Source organism: Electrona antarctica (assembly GCF_951216825.1).
Source record: "Electrona antarctica genome assembly, chromosome: 4".
NCBI lineage: Eukaryota > Metazoa > Chordata > Actinopteri > Myctophiformes > Myctophidae > Electrona > Electrona antarctica.
This window is the reverse complement of record NC_136809.1, coordinates 1370949-1398066: the sequence shown is the minus strand read 5'-3', so window position 1 is coordinate 1398066 and position 27118 is coordinate 1370949. Positions and strand designations below refer to the sequence as shown.

The 27118-nt window shown below is 45.1% G+C and overlaps 1 protein-coding gene across 1 annotated transcript in view; it reads right to left on the bottom strand.

The window, feature by feature from the left end:
- Window positions 1-27118, bottom strand: part of eml6 (EMAP like 6) — a gene marked incomplete at its 5' end in the record, with an annotated part of 90217 nt that overhangs the window by 13442 nt on the left and 49657 nt on the right. The window contains 8 exons of the mRNA XM_079499293.1: window positions 8211-8373; window positions 9621-9793; window positions 14470-14658; window positions 15073-15187; window positions 15443-15600; window positions 22504-22712; window positions 23028-23201; window positions 26491-26589. Of these exons, the coding sequence (XP_079355419.1) occupies window positions 8211-8373; window positions 9621-9793; window positions 14470-14658; window positions 15073-15187; window positions 15443-15600; window positions 22504-22712; window positions 23028-23201; window positions 26491-26589 (1280 nt within the window). The remainder of the gene's footprint in view (window positions 1-8210; window positions 8374-9620; window positions 9794-14469; window positions 14659-15072; window positions 15188-15442; window positions 15601-22503; window positions 22713-23027; window positions 23202-26490; window positions 26590-27118) is intronic.

The following is a 27118-nucleotide window of genomic DNA, read 5'->3' as shown; positions in this document are numbered from 1 at the left end:
CGGTTTTGCCGACCTAAATAAAGAGTTTCAGTGCCCACATGAGTGCTTGTGCATTGGGGGGAATATCGCTGGAATTGTGTGTTGCAGAAAGGAACTGTGCATTGACTTTGGGGGGTATACCAGACCAAGCTAATTGTAAACAAGCAAGAAGCTAGCCACCTTCCCATTGACATTGCATTGTGCCTAGCAAACAACTAGCATTAGGCTAACGGTGGCTAACTTTGGCTGACTGACGCTAATGCTAAGCTAAAGGAGGTTAACTGGCTGACTGACGCTAATGCTAAGCTAAAGGAGGTTAACTCCAGTTGGATGTTGTTGGGGCTAGCCTAGCTAATGCTAACGCTAATAGCATAGGGGTTGGGGAGCTACCGCATTATATGTTTCACAGCACGACTGGCCGCCAGGGAGGAACGCCGGACCGGCCATCTTGAGAGACAAGGTTGGTGGGGGGGCGAGCGAGAAGCCATTTCGTGTAACCATGACGACCTTAGCTGTGTTAAAGAAAGCGCGCTCGTCGAGCCAAGGCACGTTAACAAAGTTAACGACCAGAGTCAAAAGTACGGCTGCCTTTAAGTCCGAAAGTGAACTTAAGGCTTTACTGAAAGACATGGATATAGGTTTTGATGAGCTTCTAACTTGTAGCACGGATTATAAAAGTGCGATGGAAGAGGCTGATGAAAACGCTGTAGACATAGCTGTTGTTGGTACGAGACTCGATGCCGCAAAGGTGTCCTATCTTTTGGCTCGGACAGAATTGCAGGAAAACTTATGGAAGCGGTTCATTGATGAGTCTGTGCAGCGCGCACTCAAGTGGGTGGCAGAGGCGACAGATAGAGCCCGTCCTGACCGTTACAAAGAACAGGAGATTGATCTAAGTCTTATTTACGGGCTAGAAGGTGTAATTGATCGATCATTAACAGACGTGCAGACGTTATTAAACTCTTGGGAAGGCTGCATTTCTGACGAGAATTTGGCCAAGGCATTAGCTGATGTATATGCCTTGAAGGCGCGTAAGAGTGGCAACCTCCAGGATTTAAAGCACAAAGGCGGAATAATAATAGAAATGAAAGAGGAAATTAAACAAGAAAGTGTACCTCTCGCCGTTGACAATGGAGGAAAGAAGTCAGCCGGTAGCAAGCTGGCTGCTCAGCCTATGAAATTACCCCAATTCAATGGGGAACGCATGTCATACTTCAGATGGAAAAGACAGTGGCATAGAATTTATGCACTCTTTGACAATCCTGGATGGGGTGATGACATGCGTTACCAACTACTGATTGATTCCATTGATAAAAGGATAAATGATGAATTAAGGCTTGATTATTGCCAGACTTCAGATGAGGTCTACCAGAAATTAGAGCTCCACTATGGAAACGTAGGACAAATTGTTAAGGAGATTATAATGAAGTTGGAAAGTGTGCCCGCTGTAAGCAGTGGCCAACCAAAGGAGACATTAAATCTCGTTAGATTAATAGAGCAATCAGTTCTAGATCTAGCTGATCTTAATGCTAGCGACGTCATTCACAATCAACTGGTCATTCACAATTTGGAGGCTAAATTGCCGCCAGAAATGCAAGAACGGTGGCTTGTGATGCGTTGTAATCCGAATAATAATATAGATAGCCAGAACAGGTTCCCGCATTTCATTGCCTTCTTACGCGAGCATACAAAGGTGCTCGTTGAACAAGAACAATTAAATGCAAAAGGCATAGGGACCAAACGAAGTGATCCGAGCTCACGTAGCCGTAATAATGACCGACAGAATGACAAGCCGGGGAACGGGGCGCGCGAGAAGCGTGCGTCGACAAGGGCTACGTTTAGCGGCGAGGAGGCGCGGGGTTCGTGCGTAATCTGCGGAGAGGGCGATCACTCAGGGGCACTGTTCCGTTGTAAAATATTCATGAAAGCTAACGTTGAAGGCCGGCGAGCGTATGCGAAGAAACATAAAGCATGCTTTAAGTGTTTATATCTACATGACGGCCAATGCAGAGTGCGCAATGACAATTTCCTGTGTAGGTTAAGTGAGTGCAAAAGGGACGGCTCGTCGCCTCCTCATAATTTCAAGTTGTGCCCCAAAGCGCGTCCACGTAACGGGGATAGTAGCACTAATAATAATAATAGTGACAGCGCGAGAGGGGGGGCTAGTAACGTGGGGAGGGACTCACGTGGGCCTACACATGAAATTGAACTTAAGCTTGCTGAGGCCGAGTTGACGCCAAAGCAACTAGCTATAGTGCGCAAAGCTTACACAAACAATACAGCCACGACAGGCTGCACTGAGGGCGGAGAGTTGCCTGCTCTGATGATGACGCTGGAAGTAACCACGAAGAGTGGTGATTGGGTGGGGGCTTTGATAGACCTCGCCTCTGATACAAATTATATCACCCACAAAGCTGCAGAAAGACTTGGGCTGAAAGGAAGACCTGTTACTCTGAGCGTGCAGGGCGTTGGGGGGATGAAAAAGACATTCAAGACGAAAAAATACTCCATTAAGTTGAAGACAATGGGGGAGAAGGGCTCTTCTCCACTGGACCATGACATGACTTGTTATGGTCTGGATGAGATTGCAAAGATCAATTGTCCAGTTAATCCTAGGCGCATTGCAGATCTTTTTCCGGGCACCGATCCGGAGGAGTTGCGACGTCCACTGGAAGTGGAAATACTTATCAGTGCGCGTGAGGGTCGTTTAGCCCCACAGCGGTTGGCTAGATGTGGAGATTTGGTACTTTGGTCGGGGATTTTGGGTAAGACGGTTAGCGGATGTCATCCGTCTCTATTCGACGCCAGTGAAATGATCACAGGACAGTGGGCGTCAACCCATTTTGCTCTTTCAATGAGAGGTGGAGCCGTTGAAATTAAGGCTACTACTTGCCATACTGACACCAGCGCGGCACTGTCTTGGTGGCGTTGGGACAGTATTGGGGCGGCATGCGATCCCCTGTGTGGGGGTTGTCGTTGTGGAAAATGCACCCCTGGTGGAAAAGAGATGTCTCTCGCTGACGAGAGAGAAATGGAGATTGTCAAGAGGGGCCTGACTTTTAAGACAAGCGACGCTCACAGCGATGAGTCGCATTGGGACGCGAGCTATCCTTGGAAAGAGGACCCGTCTACTTTACCGAATAATAGGGCGGCGGTTGAGGCCACGTTCTTAAAGTCTGAGAAACGTCTCAGGCGAGATCCCGTGTGGTACCAGGCCTATGCTAGCCAGGTGCATGAGATGCTCAAAAGAGGTGCTGCTGTCAAGCTGTCTAAAGCTGCCATGGACATGTGGGACGGGGCTGTTTGGTGGATCAACCATCTTATGGCACCGAACCCACACTCAGTTTCCACGGCAGTTAGGATAGTCTGGGACAGTAGTCAAGAATTCCGGGGCGTGAGTTTGAACAGTATCCTGCTAAAGGGGCCCGATGTTTTGAACCCGATCCGAGCAGTGTTGCTGCGTTTCAGGGAAGGGGAACACGCCGCCATCGGCGACGTAAGCAAAATGTACCACTCCGTTTGGCTAGAAGAGCGGGAGGTACATTTGCACCGGTTCCTATGGAGAGACTCAGTTGACAGCAAGATTGAAGACTATGCAGTTGTACGGGTCAATATGGGAGACCGTCCAGCGGGTAGCATAGCTCAAATAGCGATGCGCGAGACAGCGTATCTACCTCAGTTCACCCACATGGTTGACGAGAGGGACGTAATCGTGGAGAACGCTTACGTAGACGACATTTTTCTATCTCACAACTGCCCCCAGAGGCTGGAGAAGGTACTGGCGGGGGTTAAAACTAGCTCTTCTGGCTACCGGGGGGTTTCACCTAAAGCCCTGGGTACGGTCAGGCCAAAGTGGGAGGGAAGGAGATGGAGAAATGAAACCAGAGACTATGTTGTTTCCGAATCAGATGAGAGAGGAGGACAATAAGGCTCTGGGGGTTGGTTACCATGTGAAGGAGGACAGCCTCTTCATCATGGTTGCCATAAACTTTTCCGCCAGAAAGAAAAAAGTGCGAAGCGAGGAAAACCTTGCTCTGGAGGAGGTGGCGGAGAAAACGCCAAATCCTCTGACTCGGCGTATGTTGCTGAGTCAAGTAGCGGGGCTGTATGATCCCATTGGCCTTGTGACGCCTCTGAAACAGAAAGGCGTTATTCTAGTCAGGAGGGCGTTCCAAGAGGCGGGGTCATTGACCAAAGACACTTGGGATCAACCGTTGTCTAGCGATCTCCGCGTGAAAGCGGTTGAACTTTTTGGGGAATACGCAAAGCTGAGTGCGATCACGTTCCCCAGGTGTATCACTCCGCCCGGATGGGTGGGGGAGCCCTGGGGCATCACCTTCTCCGACGGGAGCTCAGAGTCCTACGGAGCGGTGCTCTACCTGCGGTGGGAAACTGCTAGCGGGGTGGAGACTCGTCTGGTGGAGTCAAAAGCCAAGTTGGCTCCTCTAGACCAAAAGGGCGATGCAGTGAAAGCTGAAATCTGCGGTGCTGTCTTTGCCGCACGACTGAAAGGGTACGTGCTGAAGCATAGCAGGCTGACAATCGAGAAGTGGTATCACTTTGTCGACAGCCAGACAGTGCTGGGTGCCATTCAAAGGGACAGTTATGGGTTCCAAACGTTCTTCGCTAATAGGGTTGGGGAAATCCAGAAGGCGGGGCCTGTGACTGACTGGTGGTGGGTTCCCGGGGTGGAAAATGTAGCTGATCTAGTCACGAGGGGGGGTTCTCCTGAGCAATTAGACAGTGATTCCCTGTGGCAAAAGGGACCAGAGTTCCTAGCCAGACCAGTCGACCAATGGCCTATGAAGTCTGCTGCTGAGGTGGCTGCTTCAACGCGGGAAATCGTGAGTACATTGCAGAGAAAAGTGTTCAAAATGAAAGCATTCTCTGCTGCTGTTACTAGATCCCAAACTAAGAACCAGGGGTCCGCGCCACTGCCAGACAGTGGCGGGTCCTCACCAGTCAGTGGCAGATCTTCACCAGACAATGGGGGGTCTCCAGCGGTCAGCAGGGGTCCTTCACCAGTCAGTGATGGGGGTTCTGTGGCAGCATCTAATGACGAAACTGAACAGCTGTGGGGGTCAGGCCTTGTGAACCAAATGGACTTGGCTAGATGCAGCACACTGTCAAAACTCTGCGGGGCAGTTGGCTACGTCCGCAGAGTGTTGCACGGCCACGGAGGCTTATTCAAGTCCGGCAGTCGTGTACAGTGGGGGGCGGTGCTCTCTGTCGGAGAGCGGGACACAGCATTTAAGGAGCTGTGCCTTGCCGCCCAAGAGGGAATTTCTTTCCCGACAACGACACTAAACCGTCTTGTAGTTAGTAAGAACGACAAGACAGGTCTCTTGCTATGCCGAGGCCGGGTTCAGACCGTTGACCAAGAAAGCCAGGGCGTGCCCATCATTCCTTACGAGGCACGACTCAGCACACTACTGTGTGAGGAGGCCCATCGTGCAAACCACGAGGGCGTGGCTGGGACACTCCTGCGAGTCAGGAAGAAAGCCTGGGTGGTTCAGGGGCCAAGGGTCGCACGTAAGGTGATCGACTCTTGCCTGTTTTGTCGCAAACGGGGGGCTAAGCTATCCAGTCAAGTGATGGCTAATCTTCCTACAGTGCGCACAAGTCCAGCAGCTCCGTTCGAGTACACAACGCTGGATTTGTTCGGTCCTTACACTGTCAGGGGCACTGTGAAGCGACGCATTAAGAGAAAAGTCTGGGGCGTGGTCTTCAGTTGCATGGCCTCACGGGCTGTCCACGCAGACCTAGTTGAGGACTTGTCTACAGAAGGCTTTCTGCAGACCTACCAGCGATTCACTGCTCTGAGAGGCCATCCAAAAAAGTTGTGGTCTGATCAGGGTACGAACTTTGTTGGCGCGAGACCAGCATTGGAGGATCTATACAAGTTCCTAGGGGACATTGACAAGGAGCAGATCCAGCAAAGAGCAGCAGTTGCAGGGACCGACTGGGCATGGGAGTTTAGCCCAGCGGACTCACCGCATCGGAACGGGGCGGCCGAAGCTGCCGTCCATGTTCTGAAAAGGGCGTTGAGCAGCGTCGGCGACACCGATGATCTGTCGGCGTTGGAGTTCCAGACTCTACTCTACCTTGCTGCTAACCTGGCCAACGAAAGACCCATCGGAGCCAGAACTCAAGTCGACGAGGATTCCGTGGACATCATCACTCCCAACTCTCTGCTGTTGGGGCGGGCAGGGCCCAGGGGAGACATCCTGGGCTTTGACTTCCCTAGCTACCCGTACAGTCGTCTTCGGGCGGTCCAGCGCGAGGTGGACAAGTTCTGGAAGCGGTGGAGCCAGCTGGCGGGCCCTCATCTCTTCATCCGAGAGAAATGGCACGTTCCAGCACGGAATGTGGCCGTCGGCGACCTGGTGTGGGTCGCGGACCAGAATGCTCTACGAGGTCGATTCCGGATGGGTCGTGTCGTGGAGGTGAATCCAGATAACCAGGGTGTCGTCAGGGACGTAAAGGTGCGGACATGTCCAAGTCTGCCCATCAGTTGGTCGCAGGTGGTGAAAGACGTGGTGGCATGGCCATCCGTCATCCTCCATCGTGATGTGCGGCGGCTGGTAGTCCTAATCCCGGTTGAAGATCAGTAAATTAGACTAGAAAGTCCTCTTGAGAAATACCCTAACGAACTCTTCCATATGCATGCTGCGCGAGTAAGACTAGTCAGTGGGTATTTACTTGAGGCAGCTGGGTGATGGGGCATACTTGTCACTCAGTAAGGAGCAAAGCGGTGGTGCCTACCTCCTACAGTCAGATTGAGATCAAAATTAATTCAGTGCATGAAAGTAAACTAGGTTTATTATTTCATAAGTTCAGCTGGTGAGTGCCATCCGGAGGCGTTCATCAATTAGAAGCATGATTGATATACTTATTTTTTATTTTTGTTTGAATGTTTTTGTTTGCAAATGATTGTGGGGAATCTATTTAGCCTACTGGGTTTATTTTAAACCGTAGCCTAAAAGTGGGAGGTGTCGAGTTTATTCCGTGAGTGGGATCATTATAATATTAAGTGCCGGCCCAGCTTATATTTGTAACTTCATGTTGTGTCATTTATGTATAGATGTTTGGTGCTATTATGAAGCTCACTGCCTATACAGTAAATACTCTGTGTTATATAAGAACAGAGATCCTCTTATCAACCAATTACAGTATGTCTCAGGGATGTAGATATTAATACAGCTAATTGGGGGGTAAATGTGTTATACCAATGCTATATACCAGGAATGCGAGGTCATACTACATGGTGTGGGGGTAGGAAGTGTCGGGTGACAGAGGAAGGAGCGAGCTATACACAGGATAGGAGGTGTTCATTCATTCTTTAAGAACAATGTAACGAACGGGATGACGCGTTTAAGTAAGTCCTTTTAATGTGTTATATGTTCGTTAAATGCTCTAAATTCAGTCATAAATGATGCATCTATGCAGTCGCTATATCTGTGAATTAATAGTATGTATCTTGTGTTTCTCTTGTGTTTGCAGTTATTACCTAAACGCCACAGTCTCTGACTCCTTTGTAATGATCAATGCTGCTATTGTACTAGATCCAAACACGGGCCAGACAAGGCAAATAAGGCTTTATACTGTACACAAGTTTAGTAGAAGTATGTTTGTACGTGTGTGAGTGTGTTATGAGATAATAGTAATAAAATGGCCAAAATCAAGTGATTGTTTACGGGCATTATTGCAACGTCGAGGCTATGTATGTTTGAGTAATATAAATGTTACAACTGGTGTGTGTTAAATCACAGTTACCAGACCTGTTTGTTATAACCCCTTTGCGGAGGGTTTGAATCAGTAATTAAGCAAAGCTATGAAACAGCAAAGTTTAGTTATATCCGTACACAAAATGTCTTCCAAATCATGACAGTTTTCTGAAAAACCTAATAATATTTCATGTCAAGGACCCCAAAAATGTTATGTATTTGGCCGCCGACCCCATCTGAAAATATGTTGTTCTAGGGATCCCTCAGAAGCAAAGATTTGAGTTAAAAACGTTCGCTCTGAAAGAATATATATTCAAAGATTTGTGCCACGTTTTCACGATTTAAAAAAAATAGCAGACCTACAAGCTCGTAGCGCGCCACTCGGTGGCGCGCTATGAGCTTGTAGATCTGCTATTTTTCAATAGCTAAATTATAACATAATGTTTAAAACACCAAAAGGGGTTCCCGCCCAGAATGGGTTAAACAGTACATCATTGTCCACACCTGGATGAACTTGCTGTCTGCAGAGAAGTCCACCTGCAGGACGAACCCAGGCAGGTCCTTACAGTACCCGACCCTGTTGAGAGACGGACCCAGGCTGAGGTCATAGAGGTCAACGCAGCCTTCTACCGAGCCCACGGCCAGGAGGTGGTTGTCTGGGCTGAACCTGTTGCACGCATGCACGCACGCACCCCACGCACGCACGCACGCACGCACGCACGCACGCACCCCACGCACGCACGCACGCACGCACGCACGCACGCACGCACGCACCCACACGCACGCACGCACACCCACACACACACAGAAGCATGTTGATGGTAAAACAATATATGGATATATTTGAGGTTCTCGTCTTTACGATTTCAAGATGAAAGAATACAAAAAATATATACAGTGTATAAACTGTATATATGGCGGGGCTCATATCATGGGAATTGGTGAAAAAATGTATAAATAAATTGAGCTGGAAACGTTGGTCCACCCATTAACCTGGAACTAAATTAATCAACGTTGGTCCACCCATTAACCTGGGACTAAATTAATCAACGTTGGTCCACCCATTAACCTGGAACTAAATTAATCAATGTTGGTCCACCCATTAACCTGGGACTAAATGAATCAACGTTGGTCCACCCATTAACCTGGGACTAAATGAATCAATGTTGGTCCACCCATTAACCTGGGACTAAATTAATCAACGTTTTCCACACATTAACCTGGGACTAAATGAATCAATGTTGGTCCACCCATTAACCTGGGACTAAATTAATCAACGTTGGTCCACCCATTAACCTGGGACTAAATTAATCAATGTTGGTCCACCCATTAACCTGGGACTAAATGAATCAACGCTGGTCCACCCATTAACCTGGGACAAAATGAATCAACGTTGGTCCACCCATTAACCTGGGACTAAATTAATCAATGTTGGTCCACCCATTAACCCTGGGACTAAATTAATCAATGTTGGTCCACCCATTAACCTGGGACTAAATTAATCAATGTTGGTCCACCCATTAACCTGGGACTAAATGAATCAACGTTGGTCCACCCATTAACCTGGGACTAAATTAATCAATGTTGGTCCACCCATTAACCTTGAACTAAATGAATCAACGTTGGTCCACCCATTAACATCAAGTGAAATCCCGAGTCCCTCCGAGACAGAGACCCTTGCTCCGAGACAGAGTCAGAGAGACAGAGGCTCCGAGACAGAGTCCAAGTTAAATTAACCCATTCTGGGCGGGAACCCCGTTTGGTGTTTTAAGCATTATGTTATAGTTTAGCTATTGAAAAAAAGCAGATCTACAAGCTATGTCCTGGATGCAGACGCTGCGGTCTCTCTTCTTGCCCCAGACGCTCAGGGTAAAGGTGAAAGGTCAAAGGGTAAAGGTGAAAGGTGAACCGTACCGTATGTCCTGGATGCAGACGCTGCGGTCCCTCTTCTTGCCCCAGACGCTCAGAGAGTTGACCAGCAGGACGATGAACTCTCCGTTCTCCATACCGATGGAAACCATCTCCCCGTTTGGACTGTAGCTGGTGCACTTAGCAGGATGTCCCAGAGACACCTTGTTCAATAGTTTCTACAACACAATGACAACACAATACAATATAATATAATATAACACAATATAATAACACTTAGCAGGATGTCCCAGAGACACCTTGTTCAATAGTTTCTACAACACAATGACAACACAATACAATATAATATAATATAACACAATATAATAACACTTAGCAGGATGTCCCAGAGACACCTTGTTCAATAGTTTCTACAACACAACACAATACAATATAATATAATAACACTTAGCAGGATGTCCCAGAGACACCTTGTTCAATAGTTTCTACAACACAACACAATACAATACAATATAATAACACTTAGCAGGATGTCCCAGAGACACCTTGTTCAATAGTTTCTACAACACAACACAATACAATATAATATAATAACACTTAGCAGGATGTCCCAGAGACACCTTGTTCAATAGTTTCTACAACACAACACAATACAATACAATATAATAACACTTAGCAGGATGTCCCAGAGACACCTTGTTCAATAGTTTCTACAACACAATACAATACAATATAATAACACTTAGCAGGATGTCCCAGAGACACCTTGTTCAATAGTTTCTACAATACAATACAATACAATATAATATAATATAATATAATAACACTTAGCAGGATGTCCCAGAGACACCTTGTTCAATAGTTTCTACAACACAATACAATACAATATAATATAATATAATAACACTTAGCAGGATGTCCCAGAGACACCTTGTTCAATAGTTTCTACAACACAATACAATACAATATAATAACACTTAGCAGGATGTCCCAGAGACACCTTGTTCAATAGTTTCTACAACACAACACAATACAATACAATACAATATAATATAATATAATATAATAACACTTAGCAGGATGTCCCAGAGACACCTTGTTCAATAGTTTCTACAACACAACACAACACAACACAACACAACACAACACAACACAATATAATATAATATAATATAATATAATATAATATAATATAATATAATATAATATAATATAATAACACTTAGCAGGATGTCCCAGAGACACCTTGTTCAATAGTTTCTACAACACAACACAACACAACACAACACAACACAACACAACACAACACAACACAACACAACACAATACAATACAATACAATATAATAACACTTAGCAGGATGTCCCAGAGACACCTTGTTCAATAGTTTCTACAACACAATACAATACAATATAATAACACTTAGCAGGATGTCCCAGAGACACCTTGTTCAATAGTTTCTACAATACAATACAATATAATATAATATAATATAACACAATACAATAACACTTAGCAGGATGTCCCAGAGACACCTTGTTCAATAGTTTCTACAACACAACACAACACAACACAACACAACACAACACAATACAATACAATACAATATAATATAATACAATAACACTTAGCAGGATGTCCCAGAAACACCTTGTTCAATAGTTTCTACAACACAATACAATACAATACAATGTAATATAATAACACTTAGCAGGATGTCCCAGAGACACCTTGTTCAATAGTTTCTACAACACAATACAATACAATATAATAACACTTAGCAGGATGTCCCAGAGACACCTTGTTCAATAGTTTCTACAACACAATACAATACAATATAATATAATAACACTTAGCAGGATGTCCCAGAGACACCTTGTTCAATAGTTTCTACAACACAATACAATACAATATAATATAATAACACTTAGCAGGATGTCCCAGAGACACCTTGTTCAATAGTTTCTACAACACAACACAATACAATACAATACAATACAATACAATACAATACAATACAATACAATACAATACAATACAATACAATACAATATAATATAATATAATATAATATAATATAATATAGTATAATATATTATGCATAAGGCCCACAGGGTTTTTGTTTCCTTTGTATGTGTATATTGATAGGTATGGTATGCTATGTTAGGTTTCCTTTGTATGTGTATATTGATAGGTATGGTATGCTATGTTAGGTTTCCTTTGTATGTGTATATTGATAGGTATGGTATGCTATGTTAGGTCCTTTGTATGTGTATATTGATAGGTATGGTATGCTATGTTAGGTTTCCTTTGTATGTGTATATTGATAGGTATGGTATGCTATGTTAGGTTCTGTATGTGTATATTGATAGGTATGGTATGCTATGTTAGGTTCTGTATGTGTATATTGATAGGTATGGTATGCTATGTTAGGTTCTGTATGTGTATATTGATAGGTATGGTATGCTATGTTAGTTGTTTCCTTTGTATGTGTATATTGATAGGTATGGTATGCTATGTTAGTTGTTTCCTTTGTATGTGTATATTGATAGGTATGGTATGCTATGTTAGGTTGTATGTGTATATTGATAGGTATGGTATGCTATGTTAGGTTCTCTATGTGTATATTGATAGGTATGGTTTCCTTTGTATGTGTATATTGATAGGTATGGTATGGTATGTATATTGATAGGTATGGTATGGTATGGTATGTATATTGATAGGTATGGTATGCTATGTTAGGTTCTGTTTCCTTTGTATGTGTATATTGATAGGTATGGTATGCTATGTTTCCTTTGTATGTGTATATTGATAGGTATGGTATGCTATGTTAGGTTCTGCTATGTCCCTGTTTTTGTTTCCTTTGTATGTGTATATTGATAGGTATGGTATGCTATGTTAGGTTGTATGTGTATATTGATAGGTATGGTATGCTATGTTAGGTTCTGCTATGTCCCTGTATGTGTATATTGATAGGTATGGTATGCTATGTTAGGTTCTTTGTATGTGTATATTGATAGGTATGGTATGCTATGTTAGGTTCTGCTATGTCCCTGTATGTGTATATTGATAGGTATGGTATGCTATGTTAGGTTCTTTGTATGTGTATATTGATAGGTATGGTATGCTATGTTAGGTTCTGCTGTATGTGTATATTGATAGGTATGGTATGCTATGTTAGGTTCTGCTGTATGTGTATATTGATAGGTATGGTATGCTATGTTAGGTTCTGTGTATATTGATAGGTATGGTATGCTATGTTAGGTTCTGCTATGTCCCAGAGTGTATATTGATAGGTATGGTATGCTATGTTAGGTTCTGCTATGTCCCAGAGTGTATATTGATAGGTATGGTATGCTATGTTAGGTTGTATGTGTATATTGATAGGTATGGTATGCTATGTTAGGTTCTGCTATGTCCCAGAGTGTATATTGATAGGTATGGTATGCTATGTTAGGTTGTATGTGTATATTGATAGGTATGGTATGCTATGTTAGGTTGTATGTGTATATTGATAGGTATGGTATGCTATGTTAGGTTGTATGTGTATATTGATAGGTATGGTATGCTATGTTAGGTTCTGCTATGTCCCTGTATGTGTATATTGATAGGTATGGTATGCTATGTTAGGTTCTGCTATGTCCCTGTATGTGTATATTGATAGGTATGGTATGCTATGTTAGGTTCTTTGTATGTGTATATTGATAGGTATGGTATGCTATGTTAGGTTCTGCTGTATGTGTATATTGATAGGTATGGTATGCTATGTTAGGTTCTGCTATGTCCCTGTATGTGTATATTGATAGGTATGGTATGCTATGTTAGGTTCTTTGTATGTGTATATTGATAGGTATGGTATGCTATGTTAGGTTCTGCTGTATGTGTATATTGATAGGTATGGTATGCTATGTTAGGTTCTGTGTATATTGATAGGTATGGTATGCTATGTTAGGTTCTGCTATGTGTATATTGATAGGTATGGTGTGTATATTGATAGGTATGGTATGCTATGTTAGGTTCCTTTGTATGTGTATATTGATAGGTATGGTATGCTATGTTAGGTTCTGCTATGTCCCTGTTTGTATTGTATTGTATGTGTATATTGATAGGTATGGTATGCTATGTTAGGTTCTATGTTAGGTTCTTTGTATGTGTATATTGATAGGTATGGTATGCTATGTTAGGTTCTGTGTATATTGATAGGTATGGTATGCTATGTTAGGTTGTATGTGTATATTGATAGGTATGGTATGCTATGTTAGGTTCTGTGTATATTGATAGGTATGGTATGCTATGTTAGGTTCTGCTATGTCCCTGTATGTGTATATTGATAGGTATGGTATGTGTATATTGATAGGTATGGTATGCTATGTTAGGTTCTGCTATGTTAGGTTCTGCTATGTCCCTGTTTTTTTATACTATCGTATCGTATCTATTTATTTATTATTTATTTATATTTTTACTTTTCTCGCTATGTCATTGTTTTTCGTTATATTTGTCTTTATGTTGTGTTTTGTTTTGTTTGCTGTATCTGTATCTGTATGACCACACCGTGGTGTTCACAAAAAATAAAAATATAAAGTATAAAAAATATATATATACGGTTTTCTTCATTTCCTGAAAATTAAATGAACATTTTGGAGTTATGAGGTTTTCTCCCGACAGCGGAGATTTAACCCATTTTGGGCGGGAACCCCTTTTGGTGTTAGCATTATGTTATGCTTTAGCTATTGAAAAATAGCAGATCTACAAGCTCATAGCGCGCCACCGAGTGCCGCGCTACGAGCTTGTAGGTCTGCTATTTTTGAAAAATCGAAGAACGACTGACATAGAAACATAGCTTTTTCAGAAAACTGTCAGGATGTAGAAGACATTTTTTAGAATCTGATCTCACCTTATCAGCGAGGTCCCAGATGCGTACGGTGGCGTCGTCGCTAGCAGAGATGCAGACGTCTTTGTGAGGGTGGGCCGAGAGACCCCAGATGTGACCCCTGGTGTGACCGGTCACCAACGTGTTGGACGCTGCGTTCTTCTCTCCCATCTCGATGACCTCCCCGTCCTTAGTGCCCACCAGGATCTTACCCTGAACGCACACACACACACGCACGCACGCGCGGGCGCACGCACACACACGCACATACAGTTTATTGTTTGTTTTGTCTCCAACACAAACATTAAATGCCATTAACAATGTTTGTTCTGTCATTAGATGTAATATGCCTCCGCCTCCTATCTGAAAATATGTTGTTCGAGGGACCCCCCCCCCCCCCCCCCCCCAGAAACAAAGATTTTAGTTAAATGTTCAATATATATAATATATATTCAAAGATTTGAGGCATATTTTCACAGATTTTCAAAAATAGCAGACCTACAAGCTCGTGGGCACCGAGTGCCACACTATGAGTTTTCAGATCTGCTATTTTTCAACAGCTAAAGTATAACATAATGCTTTAAAACACCAAAAGGGGTTCCCGCCCAAAATGGGTTAAAAGTGTACCTTTCCTCTGCAGACAGAGCGGACGTTCTCCACAGGCTGACCGGTCTCCAGCTGGAACGCTCTGCATCGTTTCATCTCCTGATCCCACAGCTTCACCGCCCCGCCCTCCTTGGTCCTAACGCACGCACACACACACACACACACGCACACGCACACACACGCACACACACACACATTAAGAGCGTACAAGTGTACATTTGTACACTCTCAGAGTTAAATATTTGATATTTGACTTGACGTTCGGCTCTGTTGGATTTTCTCCCTGCTCGGCGCGATTAAGCACCAACATAAAACATTAAGAGCAGGGAGATAGATATAATTTGACAACAGTTAATTTGACAACAGTTAATTTGATAACAGTAATACTTACGGTCGTTCCTTCCCCCCCGTAACGATCAGCCCGTCTCTCAGCGTGGTGTACATGGTGAACACCGGCCCGCTGTGAGCCTTCGCCACCACTCGGACCAGGAAGTGTTCTCTCCACACGTAAACATCTCCGTTCACCGCTCCTGTGAACGTCAGGTTGTTCTGACAGGCAGGCAGACAGGCAGGCAGGCAGGAAGAGATTGAATATTCTTAATCATCTATGACTGTAGAAAGTGTATAGTTTGTATGGTTTCATTGTACATGTTTGAGGGGCGCTAGCCCCTCCTATATACAGCTATACAGATGTTTGAGGGGCGCGGTTGCGCAACCCGGTCTAGGATCGCTAAAAAAGGAAAGGCCAAGCCAGTATGACAGGATGTTCAAAGCCCTGTAAAGAGCCCTGCCTCTAAAGCTTGGAGCGCTGTCCGTGGTGAGCCGTCGTGCATCCCAACGATCATCCTGTCCGTGGTGAGCCGTCTGTCCGTGGTGAGCCGTCGCGCATCCCAACGATCACATTTCATTTGTGACTTTGTCTCGCATCGCTGCGGACATGTAACCGTTTCTGACAAGGGCTAAACGGTCTGAGCTAATGCTAGCTTCACTGCTAACAACAACAGCCCCTCCTCACTGAGCTAATGCTAGCTTCACTGCTAACAACAACAGCCCCTCCTCACTGAGCTAATGCTAGCTTCACTGCTAACAACAACAGCCCCTCCTCACTGAGCTAATGCTAGCTACACTGCTAACAACAACAGTCCCTCCTCATTGAGCTAATGCTAGCTTCACTGCTAACAACAACAGCCCCTCCTCACTGAGCTAATGCTAGCTTCACTGCTAACAACAACAGCCCCTCCTCACTGAGCTAATGCTAACTTCACTGCTAACAACAACAGCCCCTCCTCATTGAGCTAATGCTAGCTTCACTGCTAACAACAACAGCCCCTCCTCATTGAGCTAAAGCTAGCTTCACTGCTAACAACAACAGCAGCCCCTCCTCACTGAGCTAATGCTAGCTTCACTGCTAACAACAACAACAGCCCCTCCTCACTGAGCTAATGCTAGCTTCACTGCTAACAACAACAGCCCCTCCTCACTGAGCTAATGCTAGCTTCACTGCTAACAACAACAGCCCCTCCTCACTGAGCTAATGCTAGCTTCACTGCTAACAACAACAGTCCCTCCTCACTGAGCTAATGCTAACTTCACTGCTAACAACAACAGCCCCTCCTCATTGAGCTAATGCTAGCTTCACTGCTAACAACAACAGCAGCCCCTCCTCACTGAGCTAATGCTAGCTTCACTGCTAACAACAACAGCCCCTCCTCACTGAGCTAATGCTAACTTCACTGCTAACAACAACAGTCCCTCCTCATTGAGCTAATGCTAACTTCACTGCTAACAACAACAGCCCCTCCTCATTGAGCTAATGCTAGCTTCACTGCTAACAACAACAGTCCCTCCTCATTGAGCTAATGCTAACTTCACTGCTAACAACAACAGCCCCTCCTCACTGAGCTAATGCTAGCTTCACTGCTAACAACAACAGTCCCTCCTCATTGAGCTAATGCTAGCTTCACTGCTAACAACAACAGCCCCTCCTCACTGAGCTAATGCTAGCTTCACTGCTAACAACAACAGCCCCTCCTCATTGAGCTAATGCTAACTTCACTGCTAACAACAACAGCCCCTCCTCACTGAGCTAATGCTAGCTTCACTGCTAACAACAACAGCCCCTCCTCACTGAGCTAATGCTAGCTTCACTGCTAACAACAACAGTCCCTCCTCATTGAGCTAATGCTAGCTTCACTGCTAACAACAACAGCCCCTCCTCATTGAGCTAATGCTAGCTTCACTGCTAACAACAACAGTCCCTCCTCATTGAGCTAATGCTAACTTCACTGCTAACAACAACAGCCCCTCCTCACTGAGCTAATGCTAGCTTCACTGCTAACAACAACAGCAGCCCCTCCTCACTGAGCTAATGCTAGCTTCACTGCTAACAACAACAGCAGCCCCTCCTCACTGAGCTAATGCTAGCTTCACTGCTAACAACAACAGTCCCTCCTCACTGAGCTAATGCTAGCTTCACTGCTAACAACAACAGCCCCTCCTCACTGAGCTAATGCTAACTTCACTGCTAACAACAACAGTCCCTCCTCATTGAGCTAATGCTAACTTCACTGCTAACAACAACAGCCCCTCCTCATTGAGCTAATGCTAGCTTCACTGCTAACAACAACAGTCCCTCCTCATTGAGCTAATGCTAACTTCACTGCTAACAACAACAGCCCCTCCTCACTGAGCTAATGCTAGCTTCACTGCTAACAACAACAGTCCCTCCTCATTGAGCTAATGCTAGCTTCACTGCTAACAACAACAGCCCCTCCTCACTGAGCTAATGCTAGCTTCACTGCTAACAACAACAGCCCCTCCTCACTGAGCTAATGCTAACTTCACTGCTAACAACAACAGCCCCTCCTCATTGAGCTAATGCTAGCTTCACTGCTAACAACAACAGTCCCTCCTCACTGAGCTAATGCTAACTTCACTGCTAACAACAACAGTCCCTCCTCACTGAGCTAATGCTAACTTCACTGCTAACAACAACAGCCCCTCCTCACTGAGCTAATGCTAGCTTCACTGCTAACAACAACAGTCCCTCCTCACTGAGCTAATGCTAGCTTCACTGCTAACAACAACAGTCCCTCCTCACTGAGCTAATGCTAACTTCACTGCTAACAACAACAACAGCCCCTCCTCACTGAGCTAATGCTAACTTCACTGCTAACAACAACAGCCCCTCCTCACTGAGCTAATGCTAGCTTCACTGCTAACAACAACAGTCCCTCCTCACTGAGCTAATGCTAGCTACACTGCTAACAACAACAGTCCCTCCTCACTGAGCTAATGCTAACTTCACTGCTAACAACAACAGCCCCTCCTCACTGAGCTAATGCTAACTTCACTGCTAACAACAACAACAGCCCCTCCTCACTGAGCTAATGCTAGCTTCACTGCTAACAACAACAGCCCCTCCTCACTGAGCTAATGCTAACTTCACTGCTAACAACAACAGTCCCTCCTCACTGAGCTAATGCTAGCTTCACTGCTAACAACAACAGCCCCTCCTCATTGAGCTAATGCTAACTTCACTGCTAACAACAACAGTCCCTCCTCACTGAGCTAATGCTAGCTTCACTGCTAACAACAACAGCCCCTCCTCACTGAGCTAATGCTAGCTTCACTGCTAACAACAACAGTCCCTCCTCACTGAGCTAATGCTAGCTTCACTGCTAACAACAACAGCCCCTCCTCATTGAGCTAATGCTAACTTCACTGCTAACAACAACAGTCCCTCCTCACTGAGCTAATGCTAGCTTCACTGCTAACAACAACAGCCCCTCCTCACTGAGCTAATGCTAACTTCACTGCTAACAACAACAGTCCCTCCTCATTGAGCTAATGCTAGCTTCACTGCTAACAACAACAGCCCCTCCTCACTGAGCTAATGCTAGCTTCACTGCTAACAACAACAGCAGCCCCTCCTCACTGAGCTAATGCTAGCTTCACTGCTAACAACAACAGTCCCTCCTCACTGAGCTAATGCTAGCTTCACTGCTAACAACAACAGTCCCTCCTCATTGAGCTAATGCTAACTTCACTGCTAACAACAACAGCCCCTCCTCACTGAGCTAATGCTAGCTTCACTGCTAACAACAACAGTCCCTCCTCACTGAGCTAATGCTAGCTTCACTGCTAACAACAACAGCCCCTCCTCACTGAGCTAATGCTAGCTTCACTGCTAACAACAACAGTCCCTCCTCACTGAGCTAATGCTAGCTTCACTGCTAACAACAACAGCAGCCCCTCCTCACTGAGCTAATGCTAGCTTCACTGCTAACAACAACAGTCCCTCCTCACTGAGCTAATGCTAGCTTCACTGCTAACAACAACAGCCCCTCCTCACTGAGCTAATGCTAACTTCACTGCTAACAACAACAACAGCCCCTCCTCACTGAGCTAATGCTAGCTTCACTGCTAACAACAACAGCCCCTCCTCACTGAGCTAATGCTAACTTCACTGCTAACAACAACAGTCCCTCCTCACTGAGCTAATGCTAGCTTCACTGCTAACAACAACAGCCCCTCCTCATTGAGCTAATGCTAACTTCACTGCTAACAACAACAGCCCCTCCTCACTGAGCTAATGCTAGCTTCACTGCTAACAACAACAGTCCCTCCTCACTGAGCTAATGCTAGCTTCACTGCTAACAACAACAGCCCCTCCTCATTGAGCTAATGCTAACTTCACTGCTAACAACAACAGTCCCTCCTCACTGAGCTAATGCTAGCTTCACTGCTAACAACAACAGCCCCTCCTCACTGAGCTAATGCTAGCTTCACTGCTAACAACAACAGCCCCTCCTCACTGAGCTAATGCTAACTTCACTGCTAACAACAACAGTCCCTCCTCATTGAGCTAATGCTAACTTCACTGCTAACAACAACAGCCCCTCCTCACTGAGCTAATGCTAACTTCACTGCTAACAACAACAGTCCCTCCTCATTGAGCTAATGCTAACTTCACTGCTAACAACAACAGCCCCTCCTCACTGAGCTAATGCTAGCTACACTGCTAACAACAACAGCCCCTCCTCACTGAGCTAATGCTAGCTTCACTGCTAACAACAACAGTCCCTCCTCACTGAGCTAATGCTAACTTCACTGCTAACAACAACAGCCCCTCCTCATTGAGCTAATGCTAGCTTCACTGCTAACAACAACAGTCCCTCCTCACTGAGCTAATGCTAACTACACTGCTAACAACAACAGCCCCTCCTCACTGAGCTAATGCTAGCTACACTGCTAACAACAACAACAGCCCCTCCTCACTGAGCTAATGCTAGCTTCACTGCTAACAACAACAGTCCCTCCTCACTGAGCTAATGCTAGCTTCACTGCTAACAACAACAGCCCCTCCTCACTGAGCTAATGCTAGCTTCACTGCTAACAACAACAGCCCCTCCTCACTGAGCTAATGCTAGCTTCACTGCTAACAACAACAGCCCCTCCTCACTGAGCTAATGCTAGCTTCACTGCTAACAACAACAGCCCCTCCTCACTGAGCTAATGCTAGCTTCACTGCTAACAACAACAGTCCCTCCTCACTGAGCTAATGCTAACTACACTGCTAACAACAACAGTCCCTCCTCACTGAGCTAATGCTAACTACACTGCTAACAACAACAGTCCCTCCTCACTGAGCTAATGCTAGCTACACTGCTAACAACAACAGCCCCTCCTCACTGAGCTAATGCTAACTTCACTGCTAACAACAACAGTCCCTCCTCATTGAGCTAATGCTAACTTCACTGCTAACAACAACAGTCCCTCCTCATTGAGCTAATGCTAACTTCACTGCTAACAACAACAGTCCCTCCTCATTGAGCTAATGCTAGCTTCACTGCTAACAACAACAGCCCCTCCTCACTGAGCTAATGCTAGCTTCACTGCTAACAACAACAGCCCCTCCTCATTGAGCTAAAGCTAGCTTCACTGCTAACAACAACAGTCCCTCCTCATTGAGCTAATGCTAGCTTCACTGCTAACAACAACAGCCCCTCCTCATTGAGCTAATGCTAGCTTCACTGCTAACAACAACAGCCCCTCCTCATTGAGCTAATGCTAACTTCACTGCTAACAACAACAGTCCCTCCTCATTGAGCTAATGCTAACTTCACTGCTAACAACAACAGTCCCTCCTCATTGAGCTAATGCTAACTTCACTGCTAACAACAACAGTCCCTCCTCATTGAGCTAATGCTAACTTCACTGCTAACAACAACAGTCCCTCCTCATTGAGCTAATGCTAACTTCACTGCTAACAACAACAGTCCCTCCTCATTGAGCTAATGCTAACTTCACTGCTAACAACAACAGTCCCTCCTCATTGAGCTAATGCTAGCTTCACTGCTAACAACAACAGTCCCTCCTCATTGAGCTAATGCTAACTTCACTGCTAACAACAACAGCCCCTCCTCACTGAGCTAATGCTAGCTTCACTGCTAACAACAACAGTCCCTCCTCATTGAGCTAATGCTAGCTTCACTGCTAACAACAACAGTCCCTCCTCATTGAGCTAATGCTAACTTCACTGCTAACAACAACAGCAGCCCCTCCTCACTGAGCTAATGCTAATGATCACTGCTAACAACAACAGCCCCTCCTCACTGATAACCCGGAAATGAAACGGAAGGATCGTACAGTGGGAAGGATCGTACAGTGGGAAGGATCGTAGAGTGGGAAGGATCGTAGAGTGGAAAGGATCGTACAGTGGGAATGAAACGGAAGGATCGTAGAGTGGGAAGGATCGTAGAGTGGGAAGGATCGTCGAGTGGGAAGGATCGTACAGTGGGAATGAAACGGAAGGATCGTAGAGTGGGAAGGATCGTAGAGTGGGAAGGATCGTAGAGTGGGAAGGATCGTACAGTGGGAATGAAACGGAAGGATCGTAGAGTGGGAAGGATCGTAGAGTGGGAATGAAACGGAAGGATCGTAGAGTGGGAAGGATCGTAGAGTGGGAAGTCAATGGATAGCAAGGCTTAGCTGATGCTGCCACCCAGTGTTGATTTCGTCAACTAAAACTATGACAAAAAAAATGTTTGTCGACTAAATTTATTCACGGACGAAAACTAAATGAAAAGTAAGCTATGATGACTAAAACTAAGACTGACAATTTCATCAACAGAAGGGACGAGTGGACAAGAGATCCAGTATAAGTAATTTTACACTTGGTTGCATGCTCACAGCGTTTTGCTGTCAAAATAAACAACACTGCTGCCACCTAGTGGGCAGCGAAAGAATTAACCCATTTTGGGCCGGAACCCCTTTTGGTGTTTTAAAGCATTATGTTATACTTTAGCTATTGAAAAATAGCAGATCTACATAGCGCGGCACTCGGTGCCGCGCTAAAAAAGCGTAACAATCGTAAAAATGTGGCGCAAATCTGCGTGAAAGTGAATGTTTTTAACTCAGGTCTAAATGGGTTAATATAATCCTACTCACGGCTCCGAAGGCCACCGACAGCATGGTCTGCATGCGCCCGTCCTCCACCGAGCCAATCACGCCCTTCTTGTACATCAGGGCTCCGCCCACCAGCGTCCAGAACTTGATGTGTTTGATCCCGACGGAAACGAACTGCGTGTCGGAGTCTGGACGGAACTCTACCACGAAGATCCTCTCTGTGTGAGACCCTTTACTGGTCACCTTCACACCTGTTGACACATTAAATACTGAGTCTGGGCGGAACTCTACCACGAAGATCCTCTCTGTGTGAGACCCTTTACTGGTCACCTTCACACCTGTTGACACATTAAATACTGAGTCTGGACGGAACTCTACCACGAAGATCTTCTCTGTGTGGGACCCTTTACTGGTCACCTTCACACCTGTTGACACGCACGCACGCACGCACGCACGCACGCACCTCACACACGCACAGTACACACACAAAATGTGAAACAGGATGTGTACCTCCCTGTCATCGCCACACGGTGGTGCTGTGGTTTAACATGTGATGTGATGCCTACCTTCCTGCCAGCGCCACACGGTGATGCTGTGCTCTGCCTCCACGCCCACAGACAGCAGCAGTTTGCCCGTGGCGCTGAAGTTAACGTAGCCGACGCCCTTAGCGTGACAACACCTCAGGATGGACAGGGTCTGCTTACTCATAGCATCCCACACATGGATGGATGGAGCCAGACCTGGAGGGGAGGGGAGGGGAGGGGAGGGGAGGGGAGGGGAGGGGAGGGGAGGTGGAGGGGAGGGGAGGGGAGGAGAGGAGACAAGCATTATTTTTCCCTGGATTGGATCATGACTCGACTTCCCATGATCCCCGGCGGCTACGTTTTTTTTTGTTGCTATGTCCAGCTGTTAGTGTACGTGCACAAACTTGAGTGGATAATTTCACGTCATAGTAAACAATAACACGTAGCACTGGGATCCCACGTTGTTACTTCCTAGTTCCTACCCGAGTGGAATAGTAAGAGAGTGGCGACACGCTTTGATCTCGCCGCAAAGCGGGGTGCCTATGGGCTATAGTTCCACACATTGGAACTATCCCATTGATACAAAGCGGGGTGCCTATGGGCTATAGTTCCAAACATTAGAACTATCCCATTGAGACAAAGTGGGGTGCTACGGGCTATAGTTCTAAACATTGGAACTATCCCATTGAGACAAAGCGGGGTGCTATGGGCTATAGTTCCAAACATTAGAACTATCCAATTGAGACAAAGCAGGGTGCTATGGGCTATAGTTCCAAAAAATTTAACTATCCCATTGAGACAAAGTGGGGTGCTGTGGGCTATAGTTCCAAACATTAGAACTATCCCATTGAGACAAAGTGCTACGGGCTATAGTTCTAAACATTGGAACTATCCCATTGAGACAAAGCGGGGTGCTACGGGCTATAGTTCTAAACATTGGAACTATCCCATTGAGACAAAGCGGGGTGCTATGGGCTATCGTTCCAAACATTAGAACTATCCCATTGAGACAAAGCGGGGTGCTATGGACTATAGTTCCAAACATTAGAACTATCCCATTGAGACAAAGTGCTATGGACTATAGTTCCAAACATTAGAACTATCCCATTGAGACAAAGCGGGGTGCTATGGGCTATAGTTCCACACATTGGAACTATCCCATTGAGACAAAGCGGGGTGCCTATGGGCTATAGTTCCACACATTGGAACTATCCCATTGAGACAAAGCGGGGTGCTATGGACTATAGTTCCAAACATTAGAACTATCCCATTGAGACAAAGAGGGGTGCTATAGACTATAGTTCCAAACATTAGAACTATCCCATTGAGACAAAGTGGGGTGCTATGAGCTATAGTTCCAAACATTAGAACTATCCCATTGAGACAAAGTGGGGTGCTATGAGCTATAGTTCCAAACATTGGAACTATCCCATTGAGATAGAATGAGCACTTCCTCATTCCATTGTTACAATGTGATTCAACGATAGTGTCGTCACTCTCTTACTGTTCCACTCGGGTTCCACTCAAAGCTCAATTTGGAGGGGAGCCAATGGGGACGCAGCGTACTGGGAACCAATGGGGACGCAGCATACTGAGAACCAATGGGAACGCAGCGTAGCGGTCCTTCTAGACTAGGGGGTATAAACTATATTAAACTATAGACTATAGATGAGAAGTATATACTCACCCCCTAGTGGTAGTAGAGGGCATAAACTATACTAAACTAGACTATAGATGAGAAGTATATTCTCACCCCCTAGTGGTAGTAGAGGGCATAAACTATACTCACCACCCAGCTCCGAATCTACATAAAACATGATGAATAACGTTAGTTTAATTTAATTTAATAGATCCTGCTTAATTATTATGTTCTACTGTTCTATATATAATATAACATTATGTTCTACTGTGGACTCACCTGGCAGGTCAGAGTGCTCCCCTGGTGGCCAGGTGATGAATGACACGATGGAGAAGCAAAGAACACAAAATATGAAAAGCAATGAATGGACACAAAATGTTGTGTTGTGTTGTGTTGTGTGGTGTGTTTTGTGTTGTGTGGTGTGGTGTGTGGTGTGTGGTGTGTTGTGTGGTGTGTGGTGTGTTGTGTGTTGTGTGGTGTGTTGTGTGTTGTGTGTTGTGTGGTGTTGTGTGTTGTGGTGTGTGGTGTGTGGTGTGTTGTGTGTTGTGTGGTGTGTGGTGTGTTGTGTGTTGTGTGTTGTGTGTTGTGTGGTGTGTTGTGTGTTGTGTGTTGTGTGGTGTGTGGTGTTGTGTGGTGTGTGTTGTGTGGTGTGGTGTGGTGTGGTGTGTGGTGTTGTGTGTTGTGTGGTGTGTGGTGTGGTGTGTGTTGTGTGTTGTGTGTTGTGTTGTGTGTTGTGTGTTGTGTGTTGTGTGGTGTTGTGTGTTGTGTTGTGTGTTGTGTTGTGTGTTGTGTTGTGTGTTGTAGCATAGCACATCATAGTACATATGTATAGCATAGTATAGTATATATGTATAGTTTATATGTATAGTTTCATTATATAGATATTCCACTGTTACGTTCTTAGCTTACGTGATGTATTCCCATGCTTTTTTGTTCTTGCTTAATGTAAATCGCTCTGGATTAAGAGCGTCTGCTAAATGCCTAAATTGTAAATTGTAAATTGTGTGTTGTGTGTTGTGTTGTGTGTTGTGTTGTGTTAATGTGTTGTGTTGTGTTAATGTGTTGTGTTGCATTGAGTTGTAAAATGTTAAAATGCTTCATATGATGAAACCTTTAATTAAACTTAATACACCTAATAAATAAATGAAAAAATAAATAAATAAACCTAATGAATAAACAAATCAAGCAATGCATGGATTAAAAGCACGTCTACGTTTGATCCTAGTCACGCGTAGCTGAGATGATTTCTATTTATATCAGGATACATTTACGTGACGGTAAAGAGGAAACAGAAGTAGGGCGGAGGCTCCACTTCTGCTTTATATTTGACTCGTAATCAGAGCTTCCGTTGCTCCAGACTGTATGACGGAAGCATTTATATTTTACTCATGATCAGAGCTTCCGTTGCTCCAGACTGTACGACGGAAGCATTTATATTTTACTCATGATCAGAGCTTCCGTTGCTCCAGACTGTATGACGGAAGCATTTATATTTTACTCATGATCAGAGCTTCTGTTGCTCCAGACTGTATGACGGAAGCATTTATATTTGACTCATGATCAGAGCTTCCGTCGCTCCAGACTGTACGACGGAAGCATTTATATTTTACTCGTGATCAGAGCTTCTGTTGCTCCAGACTGTATGATGGAAGCATCAGTAGGGGTCAGTGTTTCTGTTTATAATGAGGGTGTAATGTGTATCAGTGACCACTAGGGGCCAGCAGTGTCTCACCTACCTGTCCTGTTTATAATGAGGGTGTAATGTGTATCAGTGACCAGTAGAGGCCAGTGTTTCTCTCCTACCTGTCCCGTTTATAATGAGGGTGTAATGTGTATCAGTGACCACTAGGGGCCAGTGTTTCTCACCTATCTGCCCCGTGGCGATGACGTTCTGGTATTTGGGGTGCTGATTGACGGTCAGACACAGGATGTCGTCCGTGTGCTCCAGGTAGAAACTCTGAGTTCCTGTTCGGGACAGGAAACAGGAAATGACTTGACCTGTCAGAGTACGTGTAGTCTTGTGTAGCCAGACAACTATTCCACAATCTCCCATGAGCTGAGTAAGGAATGCTATATAGAGTCTGGACCTACAGCCCCATGAGCTGAGTAAGGAATGATATATAGAGTCTGGACCTACAGCCCCATGAGCTGAGTAAGGAATGCTATATAGAGTCTGGACCTACAGCCCCATGAGCTGAGTAAGGAATGCTATATAGAGTCTGGACCTACAGCCCCATGAGCTGAGTAAGGAATGCTATATAGAGTCTGGACCTACAGCCCCATGAGCTGAGTAAGGAATGCTATATAGAGTCTGGACCTACAGCCCCATGAGCTGAGTAAGGAATGCTATATAGAGTCTAGACCTACAGCCCCATGAGCTGAGTAATGAATGTTGTATAGAGTCTGGACCTACAGCCCCATGAGCTGGACCTACAGCCCCATGAGCTGAGTAAGGAATGCTATATAGAGTCTGGACCTACAGCCCCATGAGCTG